The following is a 19,504-nucleotide window of genomic DNA, read 5'->3' as shown; positions in this document are numbered from 1 at the left end:
CCTGAGATCATGACCTGAGCTGAAGACAGAGGCTTAACCCACTGAGCCACCCAGGTGCCCCCAAAAAACAGACTCTTAACTCTAGAGAACAAACTGATGGTTACCGGAGGGGAGAGAGGTGGAGGTGGGGGAGGGATGAACTGTGACAGAGATCAAGGACAGCCCTTGCAATGAGCACGGGGCATCGTAGGAAGTACCGAATTGCCATACTGTACACCTGAAGCTAATATAACACTGTGTGTTAACTACACCGGGATTAAAATAAAAAAACTTAATTGAAGCTATGATGCAGAGAAGGAATTATCTACAATAGAGCCAACTGAAGAAACTCCGGTTTATCAGTCACCATCTGATAAGGTCTTACTGCTTCTCTGAAGTCACAGTAATGAAAACATGTAAACCACCAGAATGCTTTGCACATTTAAAGCTTTTATTTTGAAAAATAAAATACAAAAGTCATTAAGTTGTAAATGTATACGGTAATTCCTCAACTTCTCAAAAACAATACAATGAATTATTTAAATAATTAAGATATTTAATATTATCCACATCAATACATTTAAACAGGAAGTGTTCTACAAAACATTAGAACATGTACAGATAACCTATCCCAAGATGAAACTGCCCAGTTTTGCTTCGAGAATTCCATTCAAAACCCTCCCCTTAAAACAAGTTTGGAATCTGGTCAGAAAAGAGGAGGACCAGAGCAGTTTTAGCAGGAAGCACATGCTCCCTCTGGGCTTCCTATGCAGCGGCCGAGCGCGCCATGGGGATCAGGAGGGCCGCACGGGGAAGCAGATCACTCGGGAAGGCCCAGATGAGCACGGGCAGCGCACGCTCTCAGTCGAAGGAGCTGGCAAGTGAGCGGAGATGCGGGCCGCGCTCTGCTCATCTCAACGGGGGACAGCCAGTCCTAGAATCTCCCTCCTGTTGAAAGGCGGCAGTCTTCCCTGGGGCAGACAAACAGAGCTCGGTTACAAGCGCGGAGTCACACTTTGTTCTCCCCGCAGCACGCTGCCTCCTTCCCGGCTGGGGTCCCGGCATCAGCCAGGCAGCCAGGGAGGAGGACAGCCGGTTCCGAGAGCAGCTGCCTCAGAAGCACTGTCGTCCCGGAGATGCTCCGTCGCCTTCCTTGCTTCTTCCCAGTCCTTCTCTCACGGCAGGCGGCCCTACAGGCCGCAACAAGCATATGGAGCTGCGGTGATGCTGTCGAGGCAACTCGAAGGCCGAGTCCACGGACACTACATTCCATCTTGTAAAGTATTCGATACGCGGGTCCCTGTGTGTGCACTTCGTGGACGGAAGTTATCTATAAGAGGTGTGATTGCTGCTGCTACATACGTCTACAGAGTGTGTGTCTAGCACCTAGCATTTCCTCCTTAGCAAAAAGGTAGTCATAAATCTTGAAACCTATTATTATTAGCTCAGAGTCTCCCATGATCTTGACATGGCATAGCCGTGTTCATGTGCTTTTTCATTCTATTATCCACTAACCCAGCAAGTCATAAAAATCTTACTCAAATCATTCAGTCTTCATTTTCTCATCAGTACAACAGGGATAATACCACCTACTTGCCAGAGTGGTTTGAACCTTGAAAGAATTCACTCATATATGTACATATATGAATATAATATTATATATTACATAGTGTGTCATATAATATGTCATTCAAAAAAAAGATTTTATTTCTTTATTTGACCTAGAGACACAGCAAGAGAGGGAACTTAAGCAGGGGGAGCAGGGGAGGGAGATGCAGACCTCCCACAGAGCAGGGAGCCCGATGTGGGGTTCAATCCCGGGACCCCGAAATTATGACCTGAGCCAAAGGCAGACACTTAATGACTAAGCCACCCAGGCACCCATGTATATGGCATTTATATATTACATATATAAAATGCTTGATATTCTATGCATTGAACAGAGTATGCAGTCAATACATTGTTATTATATAAAATAAAATAAAACAGCAAGCAAAACTATAAGAAAAAACAGTTTTTTTAAAAAGTTTTTCAAGTTCCAAATGATCTAAGGCATTACCACATCATTCAGAACAAAACAGAATCTTAAGGACGTGTGGGAAAGGGGCATGAGCTCTGAGAAGCAATGTTAGGAGGTCTGGGTTCAGAAACCAGCTTTTCCACTAATTGGCTGGTGTCCCTGGACATGTACCTGATGATACTCAGATATAAAGGGGACTATTAGGTATGGCTGGCCTAGCCCAACTGTAGCCCCCACCTACAAGAGACAATATAGGTTACCAACATAAGATCTCATCGTACATTAAAACCAGCAAGCACAGACTTGACCAATTTCCAAAAATACTACTGCAAAAACATTTGCACATCCAGCATGCACAGAAGCAGCACAGGGTGGTGGAAGAAGCTTTCACCTTCCCGCGATGTCACTTTGACAAATAACCCGCTCAGTTTCCTTATCTGCAAACAGGTTATTGGGATTAATGGTCTCCAGATTTCTTTCAGCTAAAATATCTTAGTATCTTATACTCCTCCTCATATTAAAAATAAAAACTAACACTGTTTGAGTGCTTACTAGGTGCCAAGCTTTTTGTAGACATTATTATGCTCAATTCTTACTACTACTCTCTTACTAATATTGTCCTCGTTTTGCAGATGAGGAAGCTAAGACACAGAGAAGCCATTTGTTCAATGCCACAGAGCCCAGATTCCAACTCGGCCAACGGACTCCAGAGCTGTGTTCTCTACTCCAGCCATACTGCCTCCTAAGAGAGCTTAAGCAGGGAAACCCAAAGACCAAAGAATGTCCCCCAACTCTCACCTCATGTATGGAAGAGGTTCCTGGCTCTGCTACTCCACTTCCTCAGTCTGTCAAAGGAAGCAAACGATATTTTAAAAGACCTTGGAAATATCAGGGATAGCCTGTCAGCTCTGATCACAGATTTTCCAATGAACTCAGTCTGCTACAACTATATAATAAAGAACCTGACTGGCCTGTCTCTAGTTCCTGGTAGGGAGACTCTAAATTCTTGGATTTTCCCGGGTAAAGGGAATATCTTCATTATTCAGGAGCTGCTTGGATCATACTGGAGTTTAAGCTACAAAATGAGATAACTCAGGATGGAGGCTGGTCACACAAAGATCACACCTGTGGTTAGAGACTTGGGACTGAGTCAGCCCAGCCTTGGGGTAGCGGATGACCGGGAATGACTTCAACTACATAGTCAATGATTCAATCAATCATGTCTATGTGATTAGATCCCAATAAAAAACTGCGGGTGCTGCAGTTCAGTGAAGGCACAGGTGTGCTGCTGATGGGGAGAAGTACCCTGATTCATGGGGAATGGGCACAGCTCTGTGTCTGGGAACCTCATAGCCCTGTCTCTTCATTTGGCTGATCCTGATTTGTGTCCTTTATAATAAAACTGTAAATACGGCACTTCGCTGAGTTCTGTGAGCCACTTTAGCTATACCAAACCTGAGGGTTCTGTGAGTTTCAATTTTCTAATTTATTATAAGTTAAATAAAAGTCTTTTACAGCCTTTTTCTAAGTATTTGCGTGTGGGATGCATTAAACTAACCATACTAAGGGGCTTAAAGTCCTAGTAAGGCTTTTGTGCAATTTTTTTTCTGATAGATTTGTAGAAATCCTCTACAGTCTACAAATGAATCCTTTGTTTCAAATTATTTTATCCCACTTAAGGTATACTTTTATACTCTTTATGATGCTTTCTAATAAGTAAATATTATCAATTTTAGTGGCGCCAAATTATCCATTTTGAAATTAACAATTAGTGTTTTCTATGATCTAAGAAATCCTTCCCTTTTAAGGTCATGAAGATATTCTCCTTTGTGGTCTCCTAAAAACTTTATTATTTTTGCCTTTAACGTTTAGGTTTATAATTGGCCTGGTTATGATTTTTGTGTATGCTGTGAAGCAGAGGTATCCCTTTAATTTTAGACTCAAATTTCCTTTCTTGATTCCTTCAAACTTATTATGCAAAACAGTCTTTGGATCTGACATTCCTTCAAGACTTGCCTCTTGGATTATTCTCTGGCTCCAACTGCCACACCCTACAAGTGACTGATGGCTTATTCATGACTCCATCCAGGTTTTGGGGGCATCACGCCTAGCCCAGGCTCCGGGCCCAGGGCCCCCTTGTCTGTAAAAATTGATCAGTCTTCAAGGGAGATCGGAAGTTCCTTAAAAAGACCTTTTTTCTCTCTGACTCTTGAGGACTCATTCCAACTTCTCACCCATGACCGAAATTGAGTAAACATTTGTTGAATAAATGAATGAATGGGAGGATTAAAATTGAACATACGCTAATAAGAATATGCCTTGGAAGTAGTATGAAATTCTCAAGTAATACTAATATCAACTACTAATGGCTGACTGTTATTGGACAAGGATCTGAGAAGACAGAGCCTTCAACCCCGGTGTGAGATGCAGCTTCTCCTAGAGGGCCCAGCCCACTCAGTTCAGGCTCGCTTCAGGCAACACGACCTCACAGAGTCTGTGAGGAGGTATGACTCCCTCACCAATCCTTATCTGGAATGATTTTAGAAACCAAGTTCAGTGCTGAGTCTTCATTTCCTATTTACAAGCCAATTACTGATAGCAAATTCCCAGTAGTATGATTGCTGGGTCGTAGGGTTGCTCTATTTTCAACATTTTGAGGAACCTCCATACTATTTTCCATAGTGGCTACACAAGCTTGCATTCTCACCAACAGTGTAGGTGTTCCCCTTTCTCCGCATCTTCGCCAAGATCTGTAATTTTCTGACTTGTTAATTTTAGCATTCTGACTGGTGTGAGGTGCTCTCTCACTGAGGTTTTGATTTGTATTTCCCTGATGCCAAGTGATGTGGAGCACTTTTCCATGTGTCTGTTGGCCATCTGGATGTCTTCTTTGCAGAAATGTCTGTTAGTATCTTCTGCCCATTTCTTAGATTATTTGATTATTTGAATTTGATAAGCTCTTTATAGATTTTGGATACTAGCCCTTTATCTGATATGTCATTTGCAAATATCTCCTCCCATTCTGTTGGTTGTCTTTTGGTTCTGTCAACTGTTCTCTTTGCTGTGCAAAAGCTTTTTATCTTGATGAAGTACCCATATTTCATTTTGCCCTTGGTTCCCTTGCCTTTGGCAATGTTTCTAGGAAGAAGTTGCTGTGATAGGTTGAAGAGGTTGCTGCTTGTGTTCTCCTCAAGGATTCTGATGGCTTCCGGTCTCACATTGAGGTCTTTCATCCATTTTGAGTCCATTTTTGTGTGTGGTATAAGAAATGGTCCATTTTCAGTCTTCTGCATGTGGCTGTCTAATATTCCCAACACCATTTGGTAAAGAAACCTTTTTTCCATTGAACATTCTTCCCTGCTTTGTTGAAGATTAGTTGACCATAGAGTTGAGGGTCCATTTCTGGGCTCTTTATTCTGTTCCATTGATCTATGCATCTATTTTTGTGCCTATACCATACTATCTTGATGATTACAGCTTTGTAATACAGCTTGAAGTCCGGAATTGTGATGTTGCCAGCTTTCCTTTTCTTTTTCAATCTTCTTCTGGCTGTTTGGGGTCTTTTCTGGTTCCATACAAATTTTAGGATTATTTGTTTCATTTATGTGAAAAAAATCAAAAGTATTTTGATAGGGATTGCATTAATATGTAGGTTGCTCTCAGCAGTATAGACATTTTAACAATATTTGTTCTTCCAAACCATGAGCATGGAACGTTTTTCCATTTCTTTGTGCCTTCCTCAATTCTTTCATGAGTATTCTATAGTTTTCTGAGTACAGATCCTTTGTCTCTTTTGTTAGATTTATTCTTAAGTATCTTATGGTTTTGGGTGCAACTGTAAATGGGATTGGCTCCTTAATTTCTTATTCTTTTGTCTTATTCTTGGTGTAGAGAAATGCAACTGATTTCTGTGCATTGATTTTATATCCTGACACTTTACGGAATTCCTGTATGAGTTCTAGCAGTTTGGGGATGGAGTCTTTTGGGTTTTCCACGTAAAGTAGCATATCATTTGCAAAGAGTGAGAATTTGGCTTCTTCTTTGCTGATTCAGAGGCCTTTAATTTCTTTTTGTTGTCTGATTGCTGAGGCTAGGTCGTCTAGCACAATATAGAATAGCAGTGGTGATAGTGGACATTCCTTTGGTCTTCCTGACCTTAGGGGAAAGCTCTCAGTTTGAGAATGACATTTGCTGTGGCTTCTTAAAGATGGCTTTGATGATACTGAGGTATTACCCTCTATCCCTACACTGTGAAGAGTTTTGATCAAGAAAGGATGGTGTACTCTGTCAAATGCTTTTTCACCATCTATTGAGAGTATCATATGGTTCTTGTTCTTTCTTTTATTAATGTAGTGTATGACACTGATTGATTTGCAGATGCTGAACCAACCTTGCAGCTCAGGAATAAATCCCACTTGGTTGTAGTGAATAATCCTATTAATGTGCTGTTGGATCCTATTACCTAGTATTTTGGTGACAATTTTTGCATCCATGTTATCAGGGATATTGGTCTGTAATTCTCTAAACTCAAAATGAGTTTAGAGGTTTTCCTTCTCAGGAATAGGTATTAATTCTTCTTTAAATGTTTGGTAGAATTCCCTGGGAAGCCGTCTGGCCCTGGGCTCTTGTTTCTTGGGAGATTTTTGATGACTGTTTCAATCTCCTTATTGGTTATGGGTCTGTTCTTCCTGGTTCAGTTTTGGTCGTTTATATGTCTCTAGGAATGCATACAATTCTTCCAGATTGTCAAATTTGCTGGTGTACACTTGCTCATAATATGTTCTCATAATTGTTTGCATTTCTTAGTGTTGGTTGTGATCTCTCCTCTTTCATTCATGATTTTAATAATTTGGGTCATTTCTCTTTTCTTTTTGATAAGTCTGGCCAGGGGGTTATCAATTTGATTAATCCTTTCAAAGAACCAGCTCATTAGTTTCATTAATCTAGTTTCATTAATTAGTTTCATTAATCTAGTTTCATTAATCTGTTCTACTGTTCTTTTGGTTCCTATTTCATTGATTTCTACTCTGATCTTTATTATTTCTCTTCCCCTGCTGAGTTTCAGCTTTCTTTGCTATGCTTTCTCCAGCTCCTTTAGGTGTAGGGTTAGGTTTTGTACTTGAGACCTTTCTTGTTTCTTGAGAAAGGCTTGTATTGCTATATTCCTTCCTCTCAGGACCGCTTTTGCTGCATCTCAAAGACTTTGAACTGTTGTGTTTTCATTTTCATTTGTTTCCATGAATTTTAAAAATTCTTTAATTTCCTGGTTGAGCCATTCATTTTTTAGTAGGATGCTCTTTAACCTCCACCTATTTGAGTTCTTTCCAACTTTCCTTTTGTGATTGAATTCTAGTTCTGAAGCACTGTGATCTGAAAATATGCAGAGAATGATCCCCATCTTTTGGTATCATTTGAGACCTGATTTGTGTCCCAGGATGTGATCTGTTCTGGAGAATGTTCCATGTGCACTAGAGAGGAATATGTTTTCTGTTGCTTTGGGATGGAATATTCTTAATGTATCTGTTAAGTTCATCTGGTCCAGCGTGTCATTCAAAGCCCTTATTTCCTTGTTAATCTTTTGCTTAGATGATCTGTCCATTTCAGTGAGGGGGGGGTGTTAAAGTCCCTACTATTATTGTATTATTATTGATGTGTTTCTTTGTTATTAATTGGCTTATATAATTGGCTGCTCCCATGTTAGGTGCATAAATATTTACAACTGTTAGATCTTCCTGTTGGATAGAACCTTTAAGTATGATATAGTGTCCTTCCTTGTCTCTTATTACAGTGTTTGGTTTAAAATCTAATTTGACTGCCACCCCAGCTTTCTTTTTATGGCCATTACTATGATAAATGGTATTCAACCCCCTCATTTTAAATCTGGAGGTGTCTTTGGGTCTAAAATGAGCCTCTTGCAGAAGTGTAATGATGGGTCTTGCTCTTTTATCCAATCTGATATCCTGTGTCTTGGGGCATTTAGCCCATTTAAATTCAGAGTAATTATTAAAAGATATGTACCCTGTATTGCCTGTAAGGTGACTGTTACGGTATATTGTCTCTGTTTCTTCCTGGTCTATGTTACTTTTGGGCTTTCTCTTTGCATAGAGGACAACTTTCAGTATTTCTTATAGGGCTGGTTTGGTGATCACAAACTCTTAGTTTCTGTTTGTCCTGGAAGCTTTTTATCTCTCCTTCTATTTTCTTTCTTTTTTTCTTTTTCTTTTTTTTTTAAGATTTTATTTATTTATTTGTCAGAGAGAGAGAGAGAGCAAGAGTGAGCACAGGCAGAGTGGCAGGCAGAGTCACGGGGAGAAGCAGGCTCCCTGCGGAGCAAGGAACCTGATGTGGGACTTGATCCCAGGACGCTGGGATCATGACCTGAGCTGAAGGCAGCTGCTTAACCAACTGAGCCACCCAGGCGTCCCTCTCCTTCTATTTTCAATGACAGCCTGGCTGGATATAGTAGTTTTAGCTACATGTTCCTCTCATTTACTACCTTGAATATATCATGCCAGTCCTTTCTGGCCTGCCAGGTCTTTGTGGAGAGGTCTGCTGCCAATCTAATGCTTCTCCTCTTGTAGATTTCAAACCCCTTGTCCCAAACTACTTTCAGGATTTTCTCTGTCTCTGAGATTTGTAAGTTGCACTAATATATGTTGGGGTATTGACCTTTTTTATTTATTTTGAAGGGATTCTCTGTGCCTCTTGGATTTTGATGGCTGTTTCCTTCCCCAAATTAGGGAGGTTCTTTGCTATAATTTGCTCTAATATATCTTCTGCCCCCTCTCTTCTTCCCTATTCTAATATTGTTTCACTTTATGGTATCACTTATCTCTCTAATTCTCTCCTTGTGATCCAATAGTTGTTTATCTCTCTTTTTCTCAGCTTCTTTATTCTCCATCATTTGGTCTTCTATATCACTAATTCTCTTTTCTGCCTCATTTATCCTAGCAGTTGGAGCCTCCATTTTTTATTGTACTTCATTAATAGCCTTTTTTGTTTCGACGTGGTTAGTTTTATTTATCCAGGAAGGGATTCTCTAGTATCTTCTATGCTTTTTTCAAGCCCAACTAGTATCTTTATAATCATTACTCTGAACTCTAGTTCCGACATTTTATTAATGTCCATGTTGATTAGATCCTCGGCAGTCAATACTGTTTTTTCCCCCCCTGAGGAGAGTTTTTCCTTTTTGTCATTTTCTCCAGAGAAGAATAGATGAACAAGAGAACAAAATGCTACAAGGGTAACAGTGACCCTAGAAAAATATACACTAAACAAATCAGAAGAGATCTGGAACCAGGGGATTTAAAAAAAAAAAAAAAAAAAAAGGTCTGGCTGGTCAATAGGACAGAGCCACCCATTAGCTTTTGAATTATTTTGGTCTGTTAGAAGAAACTGCCTCCAAAATTTTAAATAAAGGAAAACTTACATATATAGAAAAATAAGGGTAAATACAATGAAGGGATGGAATAGGACTGTAAAAATGAAAATTAGAAAAAATTTTTAAAAAGGAATTGATAAGACGTTGATTAAAAAAAAAAGAAAGGTTTAAAAAAAGGGGAGAATATGATCAGTCAGGTTAATAGAACAAAGCCATACACTAGATTTAGGGTATATTTTGGTCTGTTAAAAGAATCTGCATCCCAAAATTTTAAAGAAAAAAAAAACATATATATATATATATATATATATATATATATATATACACACACACACATATATACAATGTTAAATACAATGAAGGGATAGACTGTGACTTCCAGAAAGTGGTCATTTTTCTGTTCATAGAGTTGCTGCTATTCTTTTCTTAAATCTCCTGTTGTGTTCGTAGGTGTTCAGAATGGCTTGATAACTCTCTAGCTGAATTCTTGGGACCAGATGACATTTAGGTCTCCTATTCCTCCTCCATCTTGGAGCCTGCCTGCCAGGCTTCTTATATGTGGAATACTGTATGGTTTATACACCTCCAGCAATCAGATTTTAGTTATCGATAAAGTAGTTCCTTAATTCTGGAAGACACTGACACTGAGCTCTCTCAAATTAAGACACTGACACTGAGCTCTCTCAAATTAAAACCAACAGCTACCAGAGGCCAATTTTTACCACCAGCACAGTACTCTTTAAAAAGATCCCTCTGACACAAGAGCCCATCTATCACATTAAGAACAGAAGCAGATACAGTACCTGAGGTTTTTCTTTAAGAAATTCAGGGAGCTGAAATTCTCCTTTATAGACCTGGGGGGGAAAAAAGCCAACTGTGAATTTAAGGAAACAGTGTCATCATCACTTCACGATACTTGCAATGCCTGATGGTGGATGGATTTACTGCTTCATTCTCAGTGAGTTTTAGAATGTTAGTTTAAAAACAGGTAACATTGAAGGACTGAGTGAAATTCCCACTCACTCTGGTCTCAACTCTTGTACATTTGCCTGTGTGCTCCCAAATGTGGGCTGGCTTGGAGAGGCCTCAGAGTATCTGAAGTAGAAAAAAAAGCATCCTAACATTCCAAGCCCCAGTCATTTTAGCTGAGAGAGAAAACAAGCCCTGGGCCATCTCTCTCAAGCAACCAACAGAGAATTCACACAATTCAGGAACAGACTCCTCCTGATATCCTTTTGAAATCTTCACCAATACAAATCTTAGATTTATTTCAAATTTTCTTTTCTTTTTGTTTTTATTCTTTCTTTTTTTGTTGTTGTTAAAAATTTTACTTATCTGAAAGAGAGAGAGAGAAATAGTGATAGTGATAGCAAGAGAAAGCACGAGCAGAGAGAAGTGGGAGAAGCAGTTTCCCTGCTGAGCAGGGAGCCTGATGCAGGGGTTGATCCCAGGACCTGAGCCAAAGTCTTACCTAACTGACCCACCTAGGTGCCCCCTGCCAATTTACTTCTCTAAATGTCCCCTATATTCTCATAATAATTTGAATATTAGAATATGAAATAATAGGGCGCCTGGGTGGCTCGGTGGGTTAAGCTACTGCCTTTGGCTCAGGTCATGATCTCAGGGTCCTGGGATTGAGTCCCGCATCGGGCTCTCTGCTCAGTGGGGAGCCTGCTTCCTCCTCTCTCTCTCTGCCTGCCTCTCTGCCTATTTGTGATCTCTGTCAAATAAATAAATAAAATCTTAAAAAAAAAAAAGAATATGAAATGATATATAAAGTTATATACTTTAAACCTCATAAAATCTTATAATTAAAAAACTTACACTTTTTTTTTAAGATTTTATTTATTTGAGGGGCACCTGGGTGGCTCAGTCATTAAGTGTCTGCCTTCAACTCAGGTCATGATCCCAGGGTCCTGGGATCGAGTCCCATATCGGAGGTCCCTGCTCAGAGGGAAACCTGCTTCTCCCTCTCCCACTCCCCCTGCTTCTGTTCCCTCTCTCCATTTGTGTCTCTCTGTCAAATAAATAAATCTAAAAAAAAAAAAAAAGATTTTATTTATTTGAGAGAGAGAGCATGAAAGGGGAAAAGATCAGAGGGAGAAGCAGACTCCCCGTGGAGCTGGGAGCCTGATGTGGAACTTGATACAGGGACTCTGGGATCATGACCTGAGCTGAAGGCAGCTGCATAACCAACTGAGCCACCCAGGTGCCCTACCCTTTTCAGTATATAAAATTAGGTTGCTTTATTTTATATTAAATATTTTATTTGTTTTTACTCAGAGAGAGCGTGTGCAAAAGCAGGGGGAGTGGCAGGCAGAAGGAGAAGCAGGTTCCCTGCTGAGCAGGGAGCCAGATGTGGGACTTGGTCCCAGGACCCTAGGATCATGACCTGAGCCAAAGGCAGCCGCTTAACCTGCTGAGCCACCCAGGCAACCTTAAAATTATGTTTTAATACAAGCAATAATAAGGAAATAACTTTAAAAAATAACACCATTTACAACATCGAAAAACCCCCACCAGATACCTAAGAATAATTCTAACACAAGATGTATAAGATCTTTACACAGAAAACTATAAAACGTTATTGAGAGAAATTAAAGACCAAATAAACAGAGAGACCACTTACAGGGGTTAGAAGATTCAATATAGTAAGGATGTTCATTCTCCTCAACAAAGGAATTCCAATCAAAATTCTAGCATACATTTTTTTAAAAAAAGATTTTATTTATTTACTTATTTGACAGAGATCACAAGTAGGTAGAGAGACAGGCAGATAGAGAGGGGGAAGCAGGGTCCCTGCTGAGCAGAGAGCCCAAAGTGGGGCTCGATCTCAGGACCCTGGGACCATGACCTGAGCCGAAGGCAGAGGTTTTAACCCACTGAGCCACCCAGTTGCCCCAATTCTAGCACACATTTTTGGGCAGGGGGGAAGAGGTGATTTTAAGCTGATTGCAAGTTATATAGAAATGCACAGAGCCAAGAATAATCAAAATAGGGGCGCCTGGGTGGCTCAGTGGTTTGGGCTGCTGCCTTCGGCTCGGGTCATGATCTCAGGGTCCTGGGATCGAGCCCTGCATCGGGCTCTCTGCTCCGCAGGAAGCCTGCTTCTCTCTCTCTCTCTCTCTCTCTCTCTGCCTGCCTCTCTGCCTACTTGTGATCTCTGTCTGTCAAATAAATAAATAAAATCTTTAAAAAAAAAAAAAGAAGAATCAAAATAATCTTAAAAAGAACAAAGTGAGGGACTTACTCTACTAGATATTAAGGTGTATTGTTATACAGCTATAATAAGCCAATTATATAGCTCATACATATACACACATATAGTTATAATTCTTATAATATATTTTAATATATATTATTACATATATAAAGATAATAATTAAGTCACACAGAAGACAGAAAAGCTTTGGTACAAGTATGGACAAACATATCAATGAAACAGAATGAAGAACCTAGAAACAGACCCTTGTATACAGATACTTGGTTAACAATAAAGATGGCATTGCAAGCAATGCAATTAGAATGAATGAATAAATAAGTGTGGTATACAATGATACTGAATAGCAATTAAGTAAAATGAACTACTGCTATGATAACAGCACAGATGAATCCCAGCACATATGAGGAGGGGGATAAAAGCCAGGCCCCTAAAAATGACATACATGTCTCCATTTAAAATACTTCAAAGTTTGTAAAATGGCAAAACAACTTCATGATGTTAGAAATCAGGATACTGTTTACTCTGGGGAGGAGGGAGGCGGTTGTGATTGGGAAGGGTATGAAAGAGGCTTCCAGGGTACTGGAAATTTTCAGTCTTTATATGGGTACCAATTGTGAAAGTGTACTTTTTTTTTCTTATAAAGGATATTTATTTATTTATTTATTTGTCAGAGAGAGAGAGGGGGGGGGCAGGCACATATATGGGTACCAATTGTGAAGGTGTACTCTCTCTCTCTCTTTTTTAAGGATATTTATTTATTTATTTATTTGTCAGAGAGAGAGAGAGAGCAAGCACAAGCAGGGGGAGCAGCAGGCAGAGGGAGAAGCAGGCTCCCCGCTGAGCAAGGAACCTGGCAAGGGACTCAATCCCAGGACACTGGGATCATGACCTGAGCGGAAGGCAGATACTGAACCAACTGAGCCACCCAGACATCCCAGGTTGTACCATTTATATAGCTATGATTTGTGTAATTTTTCTGTAAGTTATACTTCAAGAACAAAATTGAACAAATTAAGCCAGTAACTTAATGCTAAAAATTTACTGCCAACACACACAAATACACACTCTTTAAATACCAGGATGTTTGTTTCAACACTACAAAAGCAAAAAAGCTGGGAACTATTTGTGCCAATCAAAAGTAAAGAAGGTCTCCATGAGCCAAAGTTTGATAATTGATGAACTTGAGAAAGTATGGTGAGAAACTACAGATGGTTACTGGGAAGACAGTCACTGAATAGTCTCTCCGAGCAAAACTAAAGCTTCTGAATGGTGAATCCTAAAGCCCACAGACCTAAGGGATTCTTCCTTGGTTATAAGATGACTGATCGACTTCTAAAAGCAGCATTGCCTAAGAAACTCAGAGAATGAATGTACTTTCTGCCTGTCTCTTTCTCTGCAGTTTCTGAAACCTCCGTTCTATCCCGTCCCAGAGATGACTACATTAAAACAGAGATGTCGGATTTTGGGATACAGACACGTCTTCAGAGACACATCACAGTGGAAGTTAAGGGGGTGCAGGATAACAACACTGCATCTGTCAGGGCTGTTTCAAAAGCTACTAGCATCTCTTTCAGACTCTCGAAAAATTCCAGGTCATGGGGGCGGCAGTGGAGTGGGGGGGGGGGGGTCTGGTCTAGTTGCTCCCTGAAAAACTCCTCTTACTCTGCATGTAAGAGTCTTTTCTGTTCTACCCTATCACCACAGCCCCAAAATTGTTCCGGCTTTCTGCACAGCACTCCTCATACCCCCAGATTACTGAGCTATAACTGCCATACAACATCGTATTACTTTGTGATTAGCTTTCTGATGTAGGAAGGATCTAAGCCCCTGGAGTTGTGTTTCATGTTAATTCTGACTTCCACTGTGCCTGTCTGCAAGCGAACACGAGAACCATTGCAGGGGCTCAAGCCAAGTGGATGTTTTTCTTGTTCCTCTTTGTGTGTTTGTTTGTTTGTTTGTTTTTTCCCACCAGATTCTCAGGTAGGGAATCTCTCCTTCTCCCTCTGTTCACGGTTCCCAACCCTTCCAAGCCCCTGGGGCATACGCTACTCAGGCTTAGTTAGGGTCCTGTGTCCTGGCTGCATCACTGAACAGAACAAGGCTCATTTGTCCTAGTCCCTCTTCCAGTTAGTGGGTTAGGTCCCCATGCAACTTTTCTTATATTCCTCATATCCTCCGACTCCCAAACCCGGCTCTCCTCTCCTTTAGCTAGACTCTTCTACCAGAATTCAAGCAGAAGGTTCAGTGAAAGCCCAGGGGGTTACCCAGCACTTCGCTGGCAGAGTGAGGCTTAGAAGGCCCCACCCAGCACTGTCAGGACAGAAAAGATGAGTGGGAACATGGAATATTGTGAGTCTTCCAGGAAGCAATAGTTCCAGAGAGATAAGGCTTATATGAAAGGGGGAAACACCCCAAATTACATGTCACAAATTTCATAAAAACAAACCAAAAAGGGGTCAGGATAAGACATCAGATAAAAGGCTAATCAAAAAATAAGTGGAAAGCTGCCTCCTTCATTATCCTTTAGGGAGCAAATGCTTCACAAGAGAGAAACTATGGCACACAGAAGAACACTTTCTACTGACAAAGCAATTCCTAGTTAGTGCAGGAAACCCAGCACTACGTTGCCTGTAAAAACTGCAAAATCAGGGATGGAATTTCCTTTGGTTAAATCAACAGTCATTTTGGACATGCTATTCTCTGGTACTAATGGACTGAGGACTGTGCTTGACAGCGATGAGCCAGGCACTCAGAATCCAAACCTTCCTACTGATCCCTCTCACCTCAGGCCCCAAAGGCATGATGAGGAGGAAAAAGTAGGCTCCTGACATGGAGGGCTCACTGGGGGATAAAAGTAGTAAGAACAGCAGTTAACAGTACTGCCTCAGGTTCGGGTTAAGCCCGTGCTTCCTATGTATTCTCTCACTGAATCCCACAGTCTCTGCAGGGAGGTGTTATTTGTTCTTATTTTACAAATGAAGCAACTAAGTCACAGAGAATTAAGTAGTTTGTCCAGTGTAGTGAAATGGGAAGCAAATAGGTACCATGATTGAACTTGCATTCTAAAAGGGTCACCCTAATTGCTCTGTTTACATTGTAGAGGGCCTAGGACAGCAGGATGGAGGTTACAGCAGTAATCCAGCCAAGAGAGGATGACAAGGAGGTGGTGAGAAGTGGTAAGTATGTTGGTCTTTATTTTTCTATATTATACAGATCAGATGTGGGGTGTGAGAGAGAAGTAGTCAAGGATCATTCCAAGGTTTCTGGCCTAAGCAACTAACTAGTGGAAATATGCAGTTGCCATTAACTGACTTAGGAAATGTTCTGGCTCCAGCGTATTTTCAGGGGAAGATCAATAGTTTAGTTTTGGGTATGTTGAGCTTGAGATGTCGACTGGACAATAAATGAAAATGTCAAGTCACCAACTGGATATACAAGCCTAGAGTTCACAGAAGCCTGGGTTGGGATATATATATTTGAAAATCATCAATTTACAGATGGTGTTGAAAACCTTGATACCTGAAAAGATAACCCAGAGGCTCAGGGTAGAGAAACAACAGCAGAGGACTTAAGACTGAGATATGGGGGCATTCTGGCATGAAGAAGTCAGGGGGAGGGGAAGAAACAGCAAAGACTGAAAAGAAGCTACCAGTAACACAGAAGGAAAACTTAAAAAGTGGCGTCCTTAAAACCAAGTGAACGAAACCTATCGAGGAGGAAGTAATCAGTTGTACCAAAAAGAGGCTGGGAGCTAAGACGGTAATTGACCAGTCAATATAGCAACATGAAGGTCACCGTCCATTTGACAAGAGCAAATTAAGTAGAATGGTAGCTGTAAAATTCTGTATGGAGAGTGGATGTAAAATAGAAAATGGACAGGAACTGGAGACAAGGGAGTACAGAAAACGTCAGTTCTGATGTAAAAGGAAGCAAAGAAATGAACAGCAGGGCTGGACAACGAGAATCAAGGAGCAGGGGGCTGTGTGTGCGTGTTAATTAAGACAGAAGACCTAAAGGTTTATCTGTTGGTTGACAGGAAAGGTCCTGCTGGAGAGCAAAATCCAATGATGCAGGAGACGTGCGGAGATGGAACTGGGTACCCACGGGAAGGAAACGCCTTCAGATAGGAGCATAGACACGGACTCCTGTTACCCACTTTCTATCATGAGACATGAGGCTATCAGGGCTGCGACACTCCCCTCTACTACTCTCTCAAAAACTACGTAATAATTTCTGGTTAAGGTCACATTCTGTAAGTTTCCACTATTAAGACAATATAAATACCACATATTTACATTTTCTTACACAACTTATTTTTTGTTATTGTAGCTAGAGTTAGTAATAACCTCATATATTTTTAAATTAGACTCGACTTTTTAAGAGTTTTTTTTAAAGATTTTATTTATTTATTTGACAGGTTGAGCAAGATCACAAGTAGGCAGAGAGACAGGCAGAGAGAGAGAGAAGGAAGCAGGCTCCCCGCTGAGCAGAGAGCCCGATGCAGGGCTCGATCCCAGGACCCTGAGATCATGACCTGAGCCCAAGGCAGACACTTACCCACCCCGAGCTACCCAAGTGCCCTTTGACTCTAGCTTTTAGAGCAGTTTTAGGATTACGGAAAAACTGAGCCGAAAGTAGAATCCCCATGTGTCCTCTCCCTCTCCTACAGTTCTCCCTATTAAAATCTTGCTCTTGTAACTGCGGTACATTTGTTGCAATTAATGAACTGGGATTCACTGACTGTTACTAATTAAAGTCTTCAGCTTGCACTAAGGTTCACTCTTCGTGTTGTACTTTCTATGGGTTTTGATGAATGCGTAATGACAGATACCCACTGTCCATCAAATGCAGAACCGTCCCGTTACCGTAAACCCCCTGCCCCACTTACTTACCCTCCCTACCTTCCCCCAATCTTTTTACTACCTTCAATCTCGCCTTTTCACAATGTCATAGAGTTGGAACCATAAAACATGCAGCCTTTTCTTTTTTTATATAAGAGATTTTTAAAAAATATATCTATTTGAGAGAGAAAGAGCACAACACAAGTTGGGGGGGTGCAGAGAGAGAGGAAGAAGCAGATTCCCCATTGAGGAGGAAGTCCAATGCAGGGCTCGATCCCAGGACCCCACGGTCGTGACCTGAGCTGAGGATAGGCATTTCACCGACCGAGGCACCGAGGTGGCCCTCTATAGCATTTCCTTTGGAGTCTGTCAGTTCCATGTCTATGCCTACATTTCCCCGGTGTTCTTGCATGTCAGCCATTTCCCATCAAAGTCCTTACCGTATTCATCATAGCTCTTTTAACAATTTTTTTAAATTTATTTATTTGGGGGCGCCTGGGTGGCTCCATGGGTTAAAGCCTCTGCCTTTGGCTCAGGTCATGATCCCAGGGTCCTGGGATCAAGCCCCACATCAGGCTCTCTGCTCGGCAGGGAACCTGCTTCCTCCTTACTCTCTGCCTCTCTGCCTACTTGTGATCTCTGTCAAGTAAATAAATAAAATCTTTTAAAAAAAAATATTTATTTGTTAGAGAGAGAGCAGCACAGGCAGACAGAGCAGCAGGCAGAGGCAGAGGGAGAAGCAGGCTCCCCGCCAAGCAAGGAGCCCGATGTGGGCCTCAATCCCAGGATGCTGGGATCATGACCTGAGCCGAAGGCAGCTGCTTAACCCACTGAGCCACCCAGGCGTCCCTCATCATAGCTATTTTAAGTACTCAGTCTGGTAATTCCAAAATTTCTGGCATATATCCAGTTTCAATACCTTCTATTGTCTCTTCCAACTGTTTATTTTATTTTTATTTTATTTTAGCACATCTTGTAGGTTTGTTTTCGTCACAAGTGGGCATGATATACTGAGTAAAAGGGGTAGGGCAAGTAAGCCTTCGGTGTGTGGTTTTACGTTTATCTGGCTAGAAATGAGCCCGTGATTACTGTTTGTTGGAGCTACGTATCAGAAGCTAAAATTTTTCAAGTGTCCTTGTTTTTGTACTCCTTGTTGCTCTTCTTTTAAAAGTAGAATCTGAGCATTGTAGTTCTTTTAGTAGCAACGCACTGTTACTGCACAAGAGCCTGACTGGCGTGGTGGTAGGGCATGTGTGTTTAAGGACTGGGGGAGAAAGCGTTCTATAATCCCATAATCACATCTAAGTATTTTAGTGAGCCTGTGTGCCTGGGTCGGAACCATTGTAAGTGCTTCTCAGCTTCCCCTCTGACTCTTTTAGGTAAGACAGGAAAACTGGAGGGTCTAGAGTTGGGTAGTTCCCTTCCCCCAAGTCGGTTGGTTAGACTTTGGCAGAACAGTCTACTCGAAGGCAAGCTGTTCTAAGTGTCCCAAGCTTATTTTAAAATGGTTACTTTCCCCTTCCCTCTGTCAGAGCACCAGAGGCTTTATCTCTGATCTTTATTCTGAGAACCTTGTGGGGCTCTCTAAGACTGTGCCCCCAGAGTTTCTGAACTCTCAATCTTTTGAACTCTCCCCGAGCCTCTGGCGATTCACCGTTTACGCATCTATGAACTCCCAGCAGCACTGCCTTCAGCGGTAGACTTCCGCTCTAGGCATCTACGATTCTTGGCGTTTACATTCCTTCTTCCATTTTCCCCTTTCCCCAAACCTCCTTCCTGAATCCCTCCATTCACTTCCAACTGAACTGCTTGTTCTCCAGCTTTCCCGCTCAGGTGTTGTCTTGGGATTTTTCTAGGAACATCCATCTTAGGTATTCATTCTTCATACCTCTACGGTTCTGATTCCCACTTCCTTGCCCAGGTCTTCCATTTACTTGGTTAATCCTCCATCTCTGGCACATTCTTCAGTAGCTCCTGAGAAAGGGTGTAATAAGAAGCAAATCTTTGTGCTGCCTGGGGGGCTCAGTCAGTTGTGTCCAACTCTTTTTTTTTTTTTTTAA

General features: G+C 41.2%; 1 protein-coding gene across 4 annotated transcripts in view; it reads right to left on the bottom strand.

Moving 5' to 3' along the window:
* Positions 1-409: 409 nt before the first annotated feature.
* TPST1 (tyrosylprotein sulfotransferase 1) overlaps positions 410-19,504 on the bottom strand; it is a 104,656-nt gene continuing 85,561 nt past the window's right edge. The window contains exons 4-6 of one of the 4 annotated variants that reach the window (XM_045074897.1): positions 10,184-10,234; positions 2,798-2,844; positions 410-2,236 (exon numbers count right to left, since the gene is read on the bottom strand). In XM_045074897.1, the coding sequence (XP_044930832.1) occupies positions 2,827-2,844; positions 10,184-10,234 (69 nt within the window). In that variant the 3' untranslated portion in view covers positions 410-2,236; positions 2,798-2,826. Of the gene's footprint in view, positions 2,237-2,797; positions 2,845-10,183; positions 10,235-18,302; positions 19,419-19,504 lie in introns of those variants that run through there. The other 3 variants (XM_045074898.1, XM_045074896.1, XM_045074900.1) reach the window with 3 other exon arrangements.

The sequence above is a fragment of the Mustela putorius genome, unplaced genomic scaffold (assembly GCF_011764305.1).
Source record: "Mustela putorius furo isolate JIRA1106 unplaced genomic scaffold, ASM1176430v1.1 tig00000139_pilon_pilon_pilon, whole genome shotgun sequence".
Lineage (NCBI taxonomy): Eukaryota > Metazoa > Chordata > Mammalia > Carnivora > Mustelidae > Mustela > Mustela putorius.
Note: the sequence above shows the minus strand (reverse complement) of the source record. Positions and strands in the feature narration are given on the sequence as shown.